This window comes from Lathamus discolor, chromosome 1, assembly GCF_037157495.1.
Source record: "Lathamus discolor isolate bLatDis1 chromosome 1, bLatDis1.hap1, whole genome shotgun sequence".
In the NCBI taxonomy this organism is placed as follows: Eukaryota; Metazoa; Chordata; class Aves; order Psittaciformes; family Psittacidae; genus Lathamus; species Lathamus discolor.
This window is the reverse complement of record NC_088884.1, coordinates 74,155,129-74,174,245: the sequence shown is the minus strand read 5'-3', so window position 1 is coordinate 74,174,245 and position 19,117 is coordinate 74,155,129. Positions and strand designations below refer to the sequence as shown.

The window sequence follows — 19,117 nt, the reverse complement described above, 5'->3', positions numbered from 1 at the left end:
TTCATATGGAACAAATTCTGTTAAAGAAGATTCTTTAATGAAATTACATTTTTGACTCATAGAGTAGATGAAGTAATTTGGATGGAAGTCTTCAGGGCCAGTCAGGCGCCAAGTGGTTTTCTTTATATTGCTCCCTAATGCATACCTTAAGGAGTACCAAGGTAGTTTTATTGTCATACAAACTGAACTTTGGCTTTTTTATGAATTATTAGCAAAGGCACCAACTTGGAGGTTCATTTCTTATCACATGAAAACTGCTCAGCCATAGCTGCTTTTAAATAAGCCCAACAGCAGTCAGAAAGTGGCTTCCACTGACCCACATGACAGTGAACAAGTGGCAAGAATCTGGTATTCCATTAATAATCTCTCAGGCACTTGCTTTTTTAAGGGTCCTTTTCAAACCAGTCTTGCAATGTTTGCAGCTTTCTATACCACTGAAACCTGAGTTAGATAAATATACTCTTCTAGAGAGCAGGAATTTCTTTAGCAACTTTGTACAGACTCTAACATGACTTCTAATGGCAGTATACATTTTGATAATTGATTCAAATTGTTTTTCAATGTATTTTTCACTTGGATTTTAGGTTCTCTGAATACAGAGTATCACTGATTTGCCGTCACTATGAGATAGTTGACTTCTATGTAATTTTTGATGTGTCACTTAGGATACAGTATATTAGAAAAAAAATATGATTCAGCAATGTGACTTTACCTGTAACTCACGGAAGGAAAGCAACTTAAATATGTTACAAAGAAAATCCAAAAATTATGAGAAAGCAGTCTTAGAGACCTGAAGGTTTAGAGGCATGGACTTTTTATTTACAAAGCGATATCAGAAAAATCAGAAAGGCATCTGAAATGATGCAGCATAAAAGATGCAAGGATCTCACAATTAACTTTCACGGTGGAAAGGTCCAGGTTGAAACGTGCTGCTTGTTCAAACTTTTTGGGAGAGAACACGAAGGATCTTAGTTCTTAAAAATGCTGTCTAATAAATCATGTCACCCATGTGACTCACCAAAACCATTGTCTGCTAAAGTTCCAAACACATCAGCATTTAACAGAGGTTTCCAAAGGCCAAAATGAGTCTCTTCAGTCACTAAATGAAGATTCACTATCAGAACTCTCTTCTGCTTTCCCATCATCTCCCCAGGCAGGCACGGGGGCATCTGGGGTCCTGCAGGCAACAAAAATGTTCTGTGTTGTAAATCTTAGAAGAAGGCTGAGAACACAAGCAACTTATCATGCAGTGCTAATGTCCTTCCACCACAACTGCACACACTAATAAATATTTAGCACATTAACTGTCTACAGTTTACAAACTCAAACCATACTGATATTGCTTCACTTACAACTGAAAGATAAACAAGGAACCATAAATCACTGGACATCAAAACTCTGTAAGCATCAGTTTGAATGCACACCTCTGAAGTTATTGGAAAGAATGACAGATCACTAAGAAGTGGCAAACACTAGTAGAAAGAGCAGAAAGCAGGCAACAGTGATTAATTCTTTTTTTTTTTTTTCTGCCTTTAGAGGTTCTAGGGCTGAAGGGAACATGCTGTACACCATTAAGCAGTGTAAATAGTACATGAAAAAAAAAAGACAGGAAATGAACAATATTGTATCCAACTAAAACTGCAGGGATAATTTAGAGAAGAAAAAAAGAACTACTCAGAGTGGAATTTGGCTAGAACATTGGGTTAAATTTGACATGCAAGAGCAGCCATGGGATTTTTATTGACTATAAATGATCAGACCTCTTGTATTTAGTTTTTAAGAGAATATTTAAGATAGATCTAACATCATGTCAAAACATTAGCTCAGGGAATCTACTAGGAAAGAAGGGGAGAGAAGTAAACCATCTAAAGACTAACTAACACTACTGACTGAAGAGGCTGGCTCTCCCCAGAGTCTACCTCCTAAGTATGTAAAGAGTTTGACAATAGAAGCAAGACAGAGCCTGGTCAATTCTGAAACCAGGGCAGGAAACATAAACACAATTATACTTGGGGAAGGGGAAGAATGATCTTCACAGAAACTAGCTTCCAGGATGACAATTAACTATTCTCTTTTTGATAAAATATTACATTCTAAACTAAGCTGACAATTGTATTATTTGTCCTATTGTTATTTATCTCAGGTCTACCCCGCGTGTCATGCCACAGAATTTATTTTCCAGCCTTAGTTCTATTTGTTGTAATTTCTCTGTTGGATATCCCTCAGGTACCTCTGAAGTACTTCTATACATTCTGGGTGCAAAATAAGAAGTTGAAAGTGTATTAAAGAACTGTAAGAGAGCCTTCTCCCTTGTCCCAGCACACCTCTAAAAAAAATTAAGAAAGCATTTGCTTTCTCATGCAAATACCACTTCACAATATTATTCCTTGTTGCCACAGTAATGACAAAACAGAGGAGCTGTGCAAAGACATGTGATCTGGAGAGACCAGTGCAAAAACTCTCCTCTAGTAAGAGGAGGAAGACAGCAATGAATTCCTTTAGTTTGTGAGAGCAGGACAAACTCTCCTGGAACTGTAGACAGGCAAGAGACGAAGGATAAGAAACATAAGTTAAAAATACGTAAATTGGGAGCTTGATAAAATAGGCAGTTATAAAACTCTGTAAAATGTTGAGAAAGGAGTGATAATATAAGTAGAACAGTCAAAGGAAGAGAGTATAAATGATTCCATGTTATTAGAATTAGCACCTCTGCAGCCACAAAAAAGTCCACACTCTGTCACTGGCAAGTAGCTGGGAGAGTCTGCAGTAAGCAACTGAGCATACAGCAATAGGTACATTTTCCTAATTTTCAGTGGGACTCAGTAAGCAGGCTTAAGGAATTCAAAGACCCCAAAAATGTGGTGTGAATTGCCAATATAAAGAAAAGAAGAGTCTGATATTGAGACAAGAAAGCAAGAAAATTAGAAGAATGGTCACCCACTCCTGACTCCTTAAAATAGTATGCATAATGCATCTTGCCAAATAATTGACTTTCTTTAACCAGGCAGACTTCCTATGCAGTTTTTGAACCAGTAACACTTTACAGATAATCTGCCTAAGCATTACTGTTGCACAGAATCGTTGAAGATGGACTTTGAGACCAAATACCAAATATATTCCATGAGCCCAAACCCACAGGAAAAACGTTTTTATCCTAACCCAAAATGGACAACCCAAAAGTAGGTTTGGTTTTTTTTAAGAAGCTTTTGAAATTTTAACTTATTTTTATCTATTATAAAAATCCATCCCAACATGAAGAAATAGCAGTGGCTACAGAAAGGTATGGACCAGAAATGCACAGCAGAAAATGCAGCGCATTTAACACACATATAGTAAAACCGTGTTTGACAATCCTGATTCTTATTTGTGTTCTCTTTCTTTTTTCAAATCTGATTAGTAAAAATATCAAATGAAGAATAACTACTTTAGGCTTATTTAGGCACAAGGAAGTAGCTGGGAGTTTAAGTGACTCGACATATGATGATACTTCAGTTTCCCTATATATTTATTTATTTTATTAAACAAGTTGCTGGTTTCAGAATAAGCCTTTCCAAAATATAAAAAGATGTCACTAGCAATGAGAAGCGGACTTTCTAACACACCGATGGTTCTTGAAGAGGATGCAAAAGTGTTCCAAACAGTTTGGTGGATATTAATGTAAGAATGAAAGTTAGTATTTTCATCAGTTTAACAAACTGTGATACAGTACAATAAAACTAAATTATATGTCAAATGTAAAATAAGCCTAAAATTCACACTCATAACCAGAAAAGCAACTTTGAAAATGAGTATCTATTTTTAACAGTTTTCACATCAGATTAGCTCAATCAGCAGTCGCAATTTCCAACTACTGACTTCAATTTACATTGTCAATGATCAAGTCAAGTTATACACTCCATCTACTGAGGGATTCAGGAAACAACTGTGTTGTCCTTCATGCATCCAGCAATATAAAAGAGTTTGTTCTTCTTACTCTACAATGATAACATTTTTTTACTGAAGTGTTCAAAGTATCTGGGAGAAAACCTCATACTCAGGACAGTGAAAATGCTACTGATGTATTATTTGGTTCCTCATCACTAACTGCACATTGTTAAATGTTACCTTGTCACTGCCATATCGTTTTCTTGAACCTCTGGTTTGGAAAAAGTTCTATCATTTCCTCACAGTCTGAATGGTAAAGTTCTGCAACTTTCTGTTTGTGAGGGTGCAGTAGCCACCCATTTAAATTCCAGTCTTTGTATTTCCTGGGCCTTGCCTCAGACTAGACAACACTGAAAAGACAGCTCATACTTGAGGTTGCATCTCTCCTCCTTTGGTACTGATGGTCCTCTTTAGACCTATACATTGTTAAAATTTATTTATTTATAAATTTATATTCACAATACTATAAACAAGATTTTCTAAGCAGACTTTTTCCCAAGCTTTTCAAGCACATGGTTGCATTCCAGCCCTACTGGAAGTTATAAATTACTTACTCTAGAAGATCTGGATTTAGGCCTTCAGAAATCATTTTGTTTCGTATCGCCATTACAGGAACACCCTGTGTAGGGAGGAGGAAGAATAATATGAAATTACTGGACACAACAGGGGAACTAAATTCCAAAGGTTCTTCCAGACTACACATTCGTACAAATTTATGGATGTCACTTGCTGAAAAAAAGCATGGAATGATAATCTCAGTTGCCATCAGTATGAGCCTAGAAGCAAGAAATGACCAAAATCAAAAGCTCTTTTAATCCGTTTTATATTTATGTCAAAACATCTAGAGGAAGTTGCACGGAGATTATCAGGAATGGAAAGATACATTTGCAATTCATGCAGACAAAACTGAAGTTATGTGTATGGATGACAATGTGAGGAAAGCATAAAGTAGAACAAAGACAGCAGAGAACAGTTGTGCTAGAAAGATGAACAAGACTTGGCCATGCTGAATGTAAGCCAAAAAGGGAGAACCAGGACAGTGGTTACTGCTCTGGACAAGTATCTTAAGACATTGCTAACAATTGGAAAAGTCTTTAAAAAGCATGCAGAAAAAGGCAAAGAGTACATAAGAACAGAAGCACAATTTAAAAGTGATTCCTCTGAATACAACTGCTTGTACAGTCAGGCTTGAATCTTCTATGACTTGTGGACAGATTTAAGCCAACTATGTACGTGTTAAAAAAATTTCCTCCTTTCACTGCAAGTCCTTCCACAGCTTCTGCACTTTATTTTATTCAGCAACACCTAAAAATCCCCTTGTCTTGGACCGCAGATGCAAGAACACTTTGACCCACGTCGTCTTGCGAGATGCATTCCAACAAACTGCTCCTATGTTTCCACTGCAGTTGCTCAAGGACAACTTGTTGCTTTGCCATATCCCTGTTGCAAGCCATCAGAAATACCACCTGGATAACTGCATGCCAAGATAGGAGTAAAGGAAAAATAACAAAGGGGATACAATTTCTGATTTCAGGGGACAAAGCTACTGGTGGTCTAGGAAAGGAGAGGCCTCACAGTCTAAAAGAAAAGGAGTGTAAGATTCTTTTGGCACAGGACAAATATCTTATGTCCAAAGTAAGTAAAATAGTGATAAAATAAAGTGCAGCCACGACTAATGATCCAGAGAAGCATGTGGTACTAGTGACAGCTGCAGTAGCTAACCTGGCAAAGTAAGAACTAAGCTAGCTGTCTTACTGTGTTTTTCTCATGCAGTTTCACAGTAAGAATCACAATCAGGACTTGTGCATGAAGATTCTGGAACAGCACACGGGTACATGGTTTTAGCAATTTATAGGCATATCATCAAAAATGTGACTCAAACAGTTGCAAGGTATTAGACTGTAATAAAGAATTTCTCAGTAATTCACAACTAATTTACATTACAAAGGGGAAAGCACTGCAGTATTTCATGGCAGTTTAAAATATTCACTTATTTTAGTATAGATTTGGACACCAGGGATTGCGTGTCTAAACAACATCTTGTACTACCTAATGGTTTTCCCCTTACTTGACTGCTCTTAGGGGTCCTTTCCACAGCTCAGAAGTCACTGATGAAGTATTTATGCACCAATTCAAACCAAGTGAAAACAAGATTGAGTCAAATCAGACAAAGCAGAATTGGTATTCGCTTTCAATGGAAGGGCGCTTGGTATATGAACTTGCAAGAACGGACTGGAAACTGTTATGTTTTCCAATTCATACTTGGAGAAGTGTTTTATTCCAAAACTGTGTGCACCAATATATGTAAGAAAAAACCCACCTTGGTACTCTCATATGGTCACAGATTTATAAAACATATCTGAAGTTTAATCAGAATATCCTTTAACAGTGCACTTTTTTTCCTGAATGAAAACAAATAAGATCGTACCTGAATCTGTTTATAATACAATTAGGACATTATAATTACTTTATCTTTCATACTTCCAGAAGTTTTAATCCAGAAAATCACAGCCTAATACTGCTGTGACCCTAAATCTTACTAAAATAAAACAGACAACTATTTTAAACCTAAACCGTGACTACCCTGAGCATACAGGCCCACTGAAATGGCACAGGTGTATTTTTCCAACATAGAAGCCAGTGCTGAATTTTCATCGCATTTGTCTCTGCCCAGCTAAGATCTGAAATAACCCAAATCACTACACATTCAACACAATGTACCCCAGCCCTACTCCTAGCCTGGTCCTGCAGCTTAGGAGATGCAGGTCCTGGAGAAGCCACAGTGCAAGCAGCAATCTTCTTGCAAAATAGGTTTTGGTTCTCCATAGTGCAGAAGGAGGTCACATATCATCACTGCTGGCAATTCCTGAAGATCATGCACTCTCCATGTTTGTTTTTTATTTCAGTCCTTTAAAGAAAGGATCAATCTGTATCAGGCCAGTCTTGGCATCTGTGCAGTCATGTTTGATGTTTAGAATCAAGTAAAAGTATTTGTACTCCAAACATAAGTTCATCTGAAATCGCAGATTGCTCCTATCACACTCCCAGTAGAAGTGTTCTGAACATTTGTTGTAGCAAATCTGATACTGTTTTTGTAAGGTTCGCTTGAATATTATTGTTGTGTATTTAAAAAAAATACATGAATGTGCTCATCTGTACTCCATCAAAATGTGTAAGTTACTATTTCACAGAACAGCTATATTTAATGTAAAAGAACTATCTCACCATGGTGCTAACTCTTAAATACTATAAATACTGTAAGAAATAAATAAATGATCAGTTTAAACAAAGCTTCAGCTAGTAACTTAATTTGGGCAAATAAATGACACTAACTGAAATACTTGACTGGACAAAAAGGCAAATTTGGCAAATACAAAAGCCCATGCTAGTTTGTAGTATGTTAGCTTGACTTTCCTACCACACTTTTTACAACTGGCAGAGGAGTCACCAGGAACTGCCAGTACACAGGATAAATGTGGAAAGTGAGATCTGACCCCTCTAGCAGTCACCAATAAAGAAAAGTCAGAGTAATTAGACCATCAAGCATTTTCATACCCACTTTGAAGTCTGGCATTAAATCAATACACTAGCATAGGATTCTACTCTCTGCTACTACCCCACTGGTAGGTTTTCCAAATGTTTTGTAATAAGCTACCCATAAAGTGACAATTTGTGATTCAAATGAAGAATAAGGTCTGGAACATCAGCCAAAGTATCAAACACACCAATTGTAATAATTACTCTGAAGAGGGAGTGCAACTGGGAACTTAGTTTTAACACAAGCAACATCTTATAATGAAGCAGTCATACTTTCTAGAATCACAATATATATTTTAGAGGACATATATATATATTATTTTAGAGCAAATTTTCCATTGACAGCTTGAAAATACAGATTTTTTTGTTTCCAAACAAATTTTTAATTTTGTGGATGTGAAAAAAGATTTTAAAAAACATCACCAAGAGTCTCCCATTCACCTTTTCTCACCTTCATTAGTTTTCACGCATGTAAATATTGGGATTAAACACATTTATTTCTTATTTACCTATAGAATAGCTCACAGATAAAGAGACAAACCAACCTTGCATCATGAATAACAGGTAAGTGAAGTGGAATGAAGTAGTGAAGCAATTCTTCTCTCTATTTTGAACCCTACAGAAATATCAAATACTCCTGCTCTGGACTATACTAGCAAACCTGCATTTTGCACCCTACAGCAAAACCAAACTCTAATCATGTCTGTGTATAGGGAATGACACTAATTCTGCCAGAATAACTACACTTTCAGTGGCAACTCCTGTTGACTCCAGCTAATATCATTCTGCATTTACGTATCTTCACACCTTCAGTTCACAATTACACTGGCAGAATTTTGTAGAAAGATCTTGCATGAAGCTGTCTGAAGGAATGTATCATACCAACTCATTTATTAAAGAAGATGTGCTAGAAATACTGTGATGTTATCCTAGCTAGATTACCACTACAATGTATTTACAGACATTTCAAGACATTTAATGTTCACTTACAGCTGTATGTGACATTCCACCTAAAAATAATGGGAGTACTCAAAGAATGATAAAAGAACTGACTTACCACTTGTACCATTTTGAGATATCTGGCATATCTTGGATCCTTGGCCACAGTTCTGACATTTTCTGTTATTACCTCCATTTTCTGTATCCCTTCTTCATGTATATTGTTCTGCTGTATATAAAGAAGATAACACCTTAATATAGTTAGGTATGCAGACCTGAAGCACACAGAGATCTCAATCCATAAAATTTGTAATTTAAGGATAAAGTGTAACTCTTCTTCATCAAGATTATTCTCATCTACAGTCACTAATGAAAAACATGGTTCTAGATGTTTACAGCTGATTGATCTCTTCCAATAGGCCTGTTTCTTCCACCTATTTCAAATGACACTAGAAACGTGACACAGGGAGGTATATTCCTTCAGTGTTAGTTATGATTTATTACTTACTCCAGATTGAGGCGATACAGCTGTCTGTTGATCTGTAGTAGCTTGTGCCACAGGACCATTTGTAACACTGTTCATATTTGCACTGGACATTTCAAATTTCACATCTTCTAGGCCAGGAATAGAGGACAACTGAATGTACAAAACATCATCAAGTAAGCAATGAGCATATCGTAAGTCTACACGTACAATAAAATCTGCAGGATGCTGCTGATTACATATTCCCCAGGAAGGTTTCACATTAGTAAAATGGTAACTTTTAATCACTGGTTTTGGTATTTCAAATGGCAAAAAACAACAAAAAAAGATTTTTCTATTCAGGTAACTTCTAAAACAAAAAACCCAGAAGATGCCATTGGAGCTCTCTCTGCTAACACAGAGATGCAGTGCAGGAAAGGCTTCAACATCTTCCCAGCATTTTGCTCCTCCATTTACCAACCACACCAGAGCTGTGCCATCTTCTCTGCTACTTCATCTACAGTGAAAGACATCATGACAAGAACAGCTCTATTACCTAATAGATGGGTGACTGGTTACAGATTTTGCAATTTTCTACATCTTTCACTCTCTTTTAAGGAAACACTGACAGTGGATATTAAATATGCTACACATCTATTTGAAGGAACTTCTGATTAATATGATCATGAAGAATTCTGCTATAATTATGAATAGTGATAATTCCTAAATACTCTGAAATAAATTAGTTAGTAAGCACTGTTTGTGAAACGAACGGTTTCAAATTGTCCTACCCCTGCTCCCAGAACAGCCAACCAAAACAAACCATTATTGAAAGGAAGACTGGTTAAAACTTTACACAGCGTGTTCTTTTTTAATCTTTCTTTTAGCAAACTAAATGATAGTATATAACTACAGATTATGTCCTTTTCTCATTTTAGCTAAAGAAGATGCATCAGGCATTTGTGCTAGCTTGGATCCAATTCAGGTCACATTTCACTATCAAAACGTTTACAAGGCGTCTCCGTAGTTACTTTTACCAGCTGAAATCCTTAGAGTCCAGTAACACTTACAAAGATACTTTAGTTTTACAAAGTGGCAGAAATTTCTTATTAGAGTTTGCATGGCAAATGCTATTTCATAATGCAACCCTGCCACATGTTCAATATTTTAATATCAGGAAACTTCTCTCCATTTTCTTAAGACCAAGCACTGCAATAAAATTAAGACAACTGCTGTAGAGTTCAGCTGCCCTTTCAAGATCGAAGATCTCTTTTCCTTTTCATTATGTTCATTATACTCATATATTCATATGTACATTATTGAATATAAAAACATTTCCATTATGTGGTGCTGGTTCCTTTCTTCCGTATCAACTACATGCCTTGGGTGACATGGTTTAGTGTGAGGTGTCCCTGCCCATGGCAGGGGGGTTGGAACTAGATGATCTTAAGGTCCTTTCTAACCCTAACTATTCTATGATTCTATATTCAAACGTAACACAATGTAAGCAGCAAGGCACGCAAAGAGAGGGTTTGCTATGTGAGCATTTCATATCAGCTCCTTCAAATCATTATGAAAACTTATTTGCTCAATTCAGACTATGAAAAGGAAGCTAGCTCATGTAGTCTAGGAGGCTGTCACTGTTAGAAAACAAAGTCTGCATACATACAAACCTTTGCATCCAAAATATTGAGTGTTGTTTCAATTTGTTGGATACGAAGAGAGAGTGCTGACAATTTCTAGAACAGAAAAGAAATAGTACATGAAAGACTCCCTTAGGCACTTGTACCTATAAACCAGTTAACCTAAATAAAATCACTTTAGTCTCCCACCTGCTGAAGGCAGAGCAGAATGTAAACGAAATAACGTTATGAAATGAGTGCAGCAATGACATCCCTTTTTAGTACAGTAGCTACAGTGGTTCAAATTTTAAATTATTTTACTAGGCAGTTAGTTTTGCCAGATAATGACTGACAGATATGAAGACAGACGATGTACAAAAGAAAGCCAAAGTAAATAGGGTATTACTTTGGGCAACTGGAGAATAAAAGTAGATACACAGTACTCTTGCAGTTACTGAAACAGCTTTCTTCCAAGTTTTTTCCAAAAATGGAAGATGAAAAGATATGAAGTGTGTGTACGTTACTGAGCAAATACAAAGTAGAAACATCTGATAAAGAATAGAGCAGGTGATTGAAAGTCCTATTCAGTCAAAACACGCAGTGAACCAGTACTAACCAGAAGCTTTATGTGCTCCTGGTGCACCTCAGTCAGATTGATTTTGACTTATTTTTTTTTTTCCTTTTTAAATACAACCTAGGTTTTCCTGAACTATGCTGTAAGAACTGTCACTCTTTTAACTAATCACTACCATACTCCAACAGACCTGTCCAAGTGAAGCTGGCTAGCGTGCTGGCTGGCAGATATATACCACTCTGACAGCTTTCTGGCAAGCTGGCAAGACTCTGCCTGGCTCTGAAACAGAACTTTAACACCCTAAGAAAATGGCAGTTTCTGCCAACATGCTAGAAAAAGTAAAAAGAGACTGACAGGAGTTAGTCTTTTTGGATAGCACGCTGACTTGTTTACAGATGGTTCTTTGTTCGTGAAGAGGAGTTAGTTCCTGTTGAAAGGAACTATGTGCTCTACATGTAGCTGGGGAAAGGGGAGGAAAGATGTACAAAAGACAGTTATATAACTTTACAGGTCAGTTTGACTAGAGAAGAGCCAAGAAATTTAGAGTTAAGGATGGTGTCAGCCCTAATTTTGAATTTCTTGGCTTCTGTTGATTTACACTGGGACCTTTCACATTTAAAACACTTCTGTACTCCACAATAAAATACATTCATAAAAATACATTCATAAAAACTCATAAAATAAAAAAAAAAAAAATCAAGAAGTTTATAAAGCAACTAACTCTTTAGTTCTCTTGGGTAAGTATGTGTTTAAGTTAATTAATAGCCATTCTATTAAGCAGATTTCACAGCACTGCTGTGTGCTCAAGACGGCTTTAAATACATATGTTCTGATTTCCACAGTGTCTTTGTAAGAGGTAATATTGAGATCAAGTGATGACTGAGTTTTGGACAACTAAAAACAGCATCACCAGGCAGTTACACTGGCCCGCATATCAAGTTAAAATTATAAGAATTCAGAAAAAAAATTACTCTTGTTCCTCTGAAGCTCCATATTTTGATGTGGTAGCAAAATTTCAAACTTATCACAGGTCTGGCTCTAAACCTCACTAAAAAATAAGAGAAATTCTCAGATTACAGGGCTTAGTCTAACTGCATTTGACAGCTGCCCCAGCCCTGCTGGCTAGGGCTGTATAGCAGTCTTCGTGGAATAAACTAGTGAACAGTTACAAAACAACCACTAATGACAAAAAAGTTAAGCTTAAAGCCACATTAGAACATATCCTTTCCGCAAGGGAGGAATCACTTTTGTCCTGTTCAGTGGACAATTCCAGTCCTGTCAGTCTGCTATATTTCTATTGACACTAAAGTCACCACAAAACCTTATTAAAAGTATCTTTGGTTTTCTCTTTTTTACAAGATACTAAAACTACGTGTTTTATGTTCCATACTAATTGCTTGACAAAAAAGTTTTAGGTTTTTTTTTTGGCTTTTTTTTTTTTTTTTTCAGTCAGAACTTAGTGTACCACCTTTTAAAATTAAAGGTGGTAAAATCTGACAGCAACTTTTGATGCAATACCCTAGGACACAGATGAGAGGGGCACTGACTGTCAAAATGGATTCAGCACCATAGGAAAATGGCAACCTTCTTCTGACACAAGATGATGAAGCTGCTCAGAACAAATTCCATATATAAAAAAGTTCAAAGGCTGTGCCAAACATAAAAGTCTAAGGAAACAACAGGATTAAGTGTGGTATAATCAGCAGCTCATGTGGATATCTTGGGGAAAAAAAACCAAATTGGTTTAAGCACTTACTCGAGAGAAACCTTTTTTTGGTTTAAACTACCAGTATTGCTGTATCAAAAATATTTAAGTTAACGTTCTGATGTCTATGATTTTTATTTTTCATTGTATAAAGTGACAGCTGGGAAAATGATAAACATACCTCTTCACAAACAGTAGAAAAGCGGTTGAGAAACTGCACCGTGTGAACCACAAACTGGTTTAGAAATGCTACAGTTCTTTTCTGCTGAATAGCAGGAACCTGCATTAAATAACAGAAGAAAATGAAATCATACACAGATGTCAGTTCTCACATGTGGATTCAAAGATCTGCTAAAAAATGCACTTTTTAAAAGAAGTGGATTATAGAAATCTGCCTCATGTACTTCCCATGAATGATATATGTAAACAATTTTTTAGTATCTGTATGTATACATGCATACAAATCTTTTTTCACTGAAAATCTACTGACAGTTTAAAAGTTGCAGGATTTACAGAAAAGGATCTTGTTGTTATAAGGCTTGTCTCATTTAAGAAAATAATTTTAAATGGAATTGTGAACATTGCTGAAAATCAGTGTTAAAACTTTAAAAAAACAAAGAGGAAATCAGAATCTTTCCTTCTGAAGCTTCAGAAGGAAGAGCAAACTTGGTCATCCATACAAACACTCAACAAAGGTGGTAACACCACCTCCATAATCAAAAATAAAGAGTACTGAAATTGCCATCACAGTCTCTAGTGACTCCCCATACTTCCTTCTTATTTGCAATACCAGACTATCCTAAAATTACACTTTATTGTCACTCCTCCAAGTCAGACCAGATGCACATGTATTTTCAAACTAAAAGATAGAATGCTAGGTTTGTCCAAAAAAATAAAAAAAAAAAAAAAATTCTGGTGCTTATAGCGTAACAGATAGTTGGCTTTTTTTTTATTTAAACCTTTATACAAGCCTGTAATCAGGAACATTCACACAAATGTTTATGTATAACATTACAGTGCCTCAGGGTTAATTACCTTGGATGACTGCTTAAGTCTTAAACTTCACACAGGAAATTACCCTATGGAATCATAGTTGGTTAAAGTGAAAGATTTACAAAGAAAAATGATTTGCATCCAAGTTTCAGCTGCACTGAACAAGTTTGTGAACAGACCAACTCTCTGGTCTTCACCTCTTCTTTAGTCTGCCATTTGCCATGGGAGCCATTCACTACACTTTGACAGTCTTAAGATATCCTGACCTTTTGTGAGACTTTTGTGGCTGCTATCTCAAGTTTTTAGTCTGTACACCCATATGGGCGGGTCTGCTAAAGTTTACTTCTGTAGTTCCAAACCTGTCAAGCAGTGCTTACAAACTTATGAGATTTATGAGGCAGCACAAAACATGTAAGGATCACTGTTCTGTCTTTATGTCCTGTACTTCAGAAACAAATGGTTTTGCATCATTAAAAGACACGAATAGGTAGCTTTGCGCCTATTTGCCTCACAAGGATTTGGCTCACAGTTCTAAGACTGAAACGGCTTTGCCTTCGCAGGCATGGCTATGGCAAACCAGCAGCAAAACACCTTTGGAAAACATTAATACCGCGTTCCTGGGGAGACCGCTTAAACCAAGACCCCGCTGCGAGAGCTGTGCCCCTGGCGCAGTGGCAGCGGTGGGGCTGCACGGGTGGGCAGCCCCAGCATACCGCGCAAAGCAGCCCTCCTTGCCCGCAGCGGCTGCCCCAGGGTGCCTGGGGGGTCTTCAAAGCCGCTGCCGAGCCGGGCCGGGCCGGGCAGCGGAGCCGGGGGAAAGCAGACGCGGCTCGCCCAGCACCAGGGCCAGCGCAGCCGCCGCCAGGGCAGGAAGCGGGACAGCTCCGGACCCCCGGGCGACCGCAGCCCGTACCTTGGTGAGGTCAATACCGGAGCCCACAATGGGCAGTCCATCCTCGTCCATCCCCGCGGCCTCTCGCCCACCGGTCACCTCCCGGGGCACCCCGGAACTCCCCGGCGCTCCGAACGCGACCTCCTGCGCTTGGCCCGGAAACAAAAACCCACTCCGAGAAGGCCCGCATGCGCAACCTCCTCTCCTATCGCAAGGCATCGCGGGAAGTGTAGTCCGTGGGAGGCAGGCAGCTGGAAGGCGGAGCCTCAACTCAGCTCCGCTGGCCTGTGGCCGACCGTGCGAGCAGGCAGGGGGGCAGGACGTTGTGGCCAGGTGCTCCCGAAGTACAAATGCACCGCTTTTACCTAAACTGGGTAAAAGGCCAGTGAATAAACTGCTTCAGTGCTCACATGCATAATTTGAGTGGTGAAGGGCAATGCTTTCAATACAGGGAATAAAAATAATGAGCACCGAATGACCATAGGATCTAATGAGAAAGCAGCACGGCTGTAATCATGTTAGAAAGGACTCCTGTACCTTATTCGAAAGGGGGAAAAGGGTGTATAGCTGTGGCCTGTCTAACGTTTCTGTTTTGTTTGGCAGTACCCACCACTGGTTTCATTTGTTTCTTGGTGTGTAAGTACTTATGTTTTCAGACAAGGAACTTCCAAGTTACCAGGCTCCAAGGAAATGAGGACTAGACCTCAGGTGTCCATATTTTCCCCTGGAAGAATTCTGTAAAATAACCAACCTGTTGGGTGGGATCTTTTGTTTGTTTGTTGGGTTTGGGTTATTTTTTTTTCCCCCCATCTTCAGTGGTTGCTTCTTACTATCTTCTCTTTACAACAGGGTCAAAGGACTGATCAGATCATTCAGAAATGGGGTCCTAATACCAAGGTGGGTTGAACCCCTCTAACAGGTTGCATCATCAGAATGGGTTTCCCATCTCCCTTTCTTGCTCCCCACTGATGGCTTCATGCACTCATTTTACCGTGTACCAGTTAAAGCACACAATGATCCCTTCCTTAAGGCATTTCACATTGCCATTTCAGCAGAGAACTAGTGTTGGAGGAGGGTGTTTTCTGCTTGGTTCATGAGTTGAATCAGATCAGCCAAAGTGTACATTGAACACCAGAGTCTGGTGAGCAGGGTTACCTGGCTTTGGCAGCAAAAATACAGGTAACTGCTACCTCATGCAACTTTACTGTGACATTTCAGAACAGTGACAGAAATACGTCTTTTTGGACACACATCTGTCTGGCTTTGAGCAACCTGATCTAGTAGAAGGTGTCCCTGCCCACGGCAGGATTTGGAACTAGACAGTCTTTAAGGTCCATTCCAATCCAAACCATTCTCTGATTCTGTAATCTAAATACTGCTACATTTAATAAAAAATATGTCTAAAGCAGTTAAGAATCTGGCATAGTCTGAGGCCATCGGTAGGAAGCTTCTCATGTGATGAGATGAATAAAGATGCACTAATTACGTTAATACCTTGAAGATAAGCACCCAAATGTGCTATGCTAATTTTAATTTAAAATCTAACAAAACTGTTTACTTCCAAATTATTACAGCTAAGCATTCTACACATAGAGTCCATGATAACAGTACACAGAGCGCTTGAATCTTTTACTCATTTACATAGAATTCTCATTTATGTACTGAAGCAGCTTTTCCTTGATTTTATATTTATCACTCTCACAATGTATTTATTACTAACCTGCTGTCATATGCACAACATATGCTTAGTCTACCCCAAGTTCAGTAGGTTTAACCTGTTTTCTAGTAATTGTACAAATTTTTGTTGGGCAAAGGGGCTGTTTGTTTAAATTATCTTAAGTGATTTTTATTGCCACCTTAATTACCTATAAACTTCCTCCCCTAAGTTATACCTGGGAAGAATTCATCCTATTTACTGTAAGATGTCCATAATACAAGTTTTCCAGGCAATATCACAGAAATTTAATGATGTAAATGCTTAGTCAAATCTCATCTGAATCTCCAGGTGTGTAAAGCTGGACAAGAAACCTCACAAGAGTATGCTCTTCTGTGAACTTTCTGGTACATTCTGCTTTTAATTTGGCAAAAAATACTGCATAGAAAGGTGCAACACAGCACTTTTTCTCCCAGCTGGAATTAGGAAATCCAGGGCATGAAAAGTGAAAAACAGAGCAGAGGAAAATTATCTAAAACATTCCAAAACCCTTAAAAAATGTTATATTGAACTGGTTAAACTGGAACTATTAATGACTTATACCCCAATAGGAGGATTTATAAAAAAAATGAGTGATAATATCCAGATTTAGTGTGTATCATTTGAATAAGTATTTTGTACCAGTATCCTGTATACATGTACGGGATGATAAATGTCAAAGTAAGGACATAAATACTACAGTATGTAACTACTGGCTGTTCAGTTGAACACTAGTATTTTGAAAATGTTAACCTTTCAGGATGCTCAGGCTAACTTGGAGTACAAAAGCTAACTGTATTACAGAAAACTGATCAAAGCTTTGTCTTCATCATTAGTAAGAAATATTTTGCCTTGTGATTAGCGTACACTAAAAAGTAAACCAACAGCAGAGGTTTCAAAGCACTGCAAGTGATCTACTACACGTATTTCTATATTGCACAAAATCAGAGCCTCTAGTCAACTGCAAAAGAAAACTGCACAAGCCGAAAAAAACCTGGCAAGTGCTACTGTAGCTTACAATGTCTGTATGCATTTTGCACGCTTATATACTGTTACAGGTCCCAAGACATAGTATTCTGTTAGAATCAGTGCAGAACTCAAACAGCTATACAATTGAGAGGCAAGTTAAACAGAAACAAAAAGCCGATGCAAAATATTTCCAGACCATGGTGTCACCTGATCCTCCATAGGGGCAACATTTGTTTTTACTAAGGTGGTCCAATGAACAGCTGAAAAGGTCAGAGTGTGGATTAACATTTTTTTGATTTCCCGTGGAGTCTTCCAAATCCGTGCTTGCAAAGGGTATTCTAGTAAAGCTTTCTATATGAAACTGATACTGCCTCAATGATTTTTCCCTCAACTGAATTAAAAAGTCTATCTCAGTAATCTAAGTATGTCAGAATATGTACAAATTTAGCAAACAGAAGGTTCAGAGAATTACCAATCCCTGACAGTTAAATAGACTGAGAAATACAAATGTCAGGTGTTACGTGCGTTCTTTTAAAAAATAAAACTGAAATTAAATGATAGATGATTTGCAGTTCTCTGTAAATGGCTCTTCAAGTTTCAGTTTTCCAGGTGCTATGCTAAGGCAACATCAGAGGATTTTGTTCTGCATGGAAGAACATGGGGAACACACTAAAAACATCATTTTATGTTTTCTCCGTTCTGCATTTGTTTTGGGTTTTTTTTCCTCCTTAATACTCATTTTATACTGGAAAGAAGTAATACAAAGAACCTTGAACTTGGCAAGATCATTCCATTCTTGGTAAATAGTTTTAAGTAGTCTTTAGAAACAGAGTATAAAAAATAAGCATTCTGGCTTCTGAATTAACTACAGAACAAATGAGTTTATGCCTTCTGCCCCCTTGGTTTTAAGCAATTCTAAGTAAGAAGTCTTAGTCAGAATACACCTGCACATATGTAACACATATTGCCCTTGTCCATATGGGTGCTGAGTATACTATATGATATTTTGCATAGCTAGGCACTATGTACAGCTTTGCTCTGAGAGTGGACAGAAAAAAATAAGTAGGTTTCAGTTTCACTACACATTCAGAAGAACAGCAGTGCTCCAGTCCAGTCCTTCCTGTCAGACACACAAAGATTTTTAGCTGTGTCTGTGAGCCAATTAAACATACCATTAAAGCTGTACTATGGTCAAAATATGGATATGAGATGAACAAAGTGCTGTATCTTTAAGCATCCTCCAGTAAGTACACACCAGTCAAGACTGCAACCTATGAGGCACTTTATTCTTAAGGTAAATTTTGTGGCAGCTGGAAAGGAAAATTTCTCAAGGATATGAAATGATGAGAAATAAAATATGTCTTACTTTTTAAAAGGTGACTGTAATCTCACTTTTTGCTGTCCTAATTCTTAAGTGATCCAGCATAAACAGGGACAAACAAGAGAATATTTTAAGATCCACGTACTGCTAGCTAATATAGATGGTGATGATGGTGTAAGGAGCTGTTACACTAGCTGAACATCTCTATATCATTTCACTTGCAGAAGCAAGTAAAAAGGATACTGAAGACAGAAGGTGTATGTCTTTTACTCTTTCCTCTTTTACTTCGTTTCTGGGTCTTGTACAGAAGGGATAAGAAACACGCCTCTAGAAAGCAGAATGTCTTTGGTTTGCTAGTAGAAGGCTGGAAGCAAAAGACTGTAAAGAGAAAAAAACCTACACACCATTTGGCATACTTAAAAGTAAATCACTTTGTCATCTTAAGAAAAATAATACTTCTTAAAATTATCATTCTGATTATACCA

General features: G+C 37.7%; 1 protein-coding gene across 1 annotated transcript; it reads right to left on the bottom strand.

Annotated features, from left to right (window-relative positions):
• Positions 1-797: 797 nt before the first annotated feature.
• On the bottom strand, positions 798-14,829 carry WASHC3 (WASH complex subunit 3). Its single transcript, XM_065680485.1, has 7 exons — positions 14,671-14,829; positions 12,946-13,044; positions 10,537-10,602; positions 8,909-9,037; positions 8,519-8,629; positions 4,479-4,543; positions 798-1,177 (listed from the first exon to the last, which is right to left on the bottom strand). The coding sequence occupies exons 1-7, from the start codon at positions 14,719-14,721 to the stop codon at positions 1,093-1,095; spliced, it is 606 nt and encodes a 201-aa protein (XP_065536557.1). The 5' UTR covers positions 14,722-14,829; the 3' UTR covers positions 798-1,092.
• Between the last annotated feature and the right edge of the window lie 4,288 nt (positions 14,830-19,117).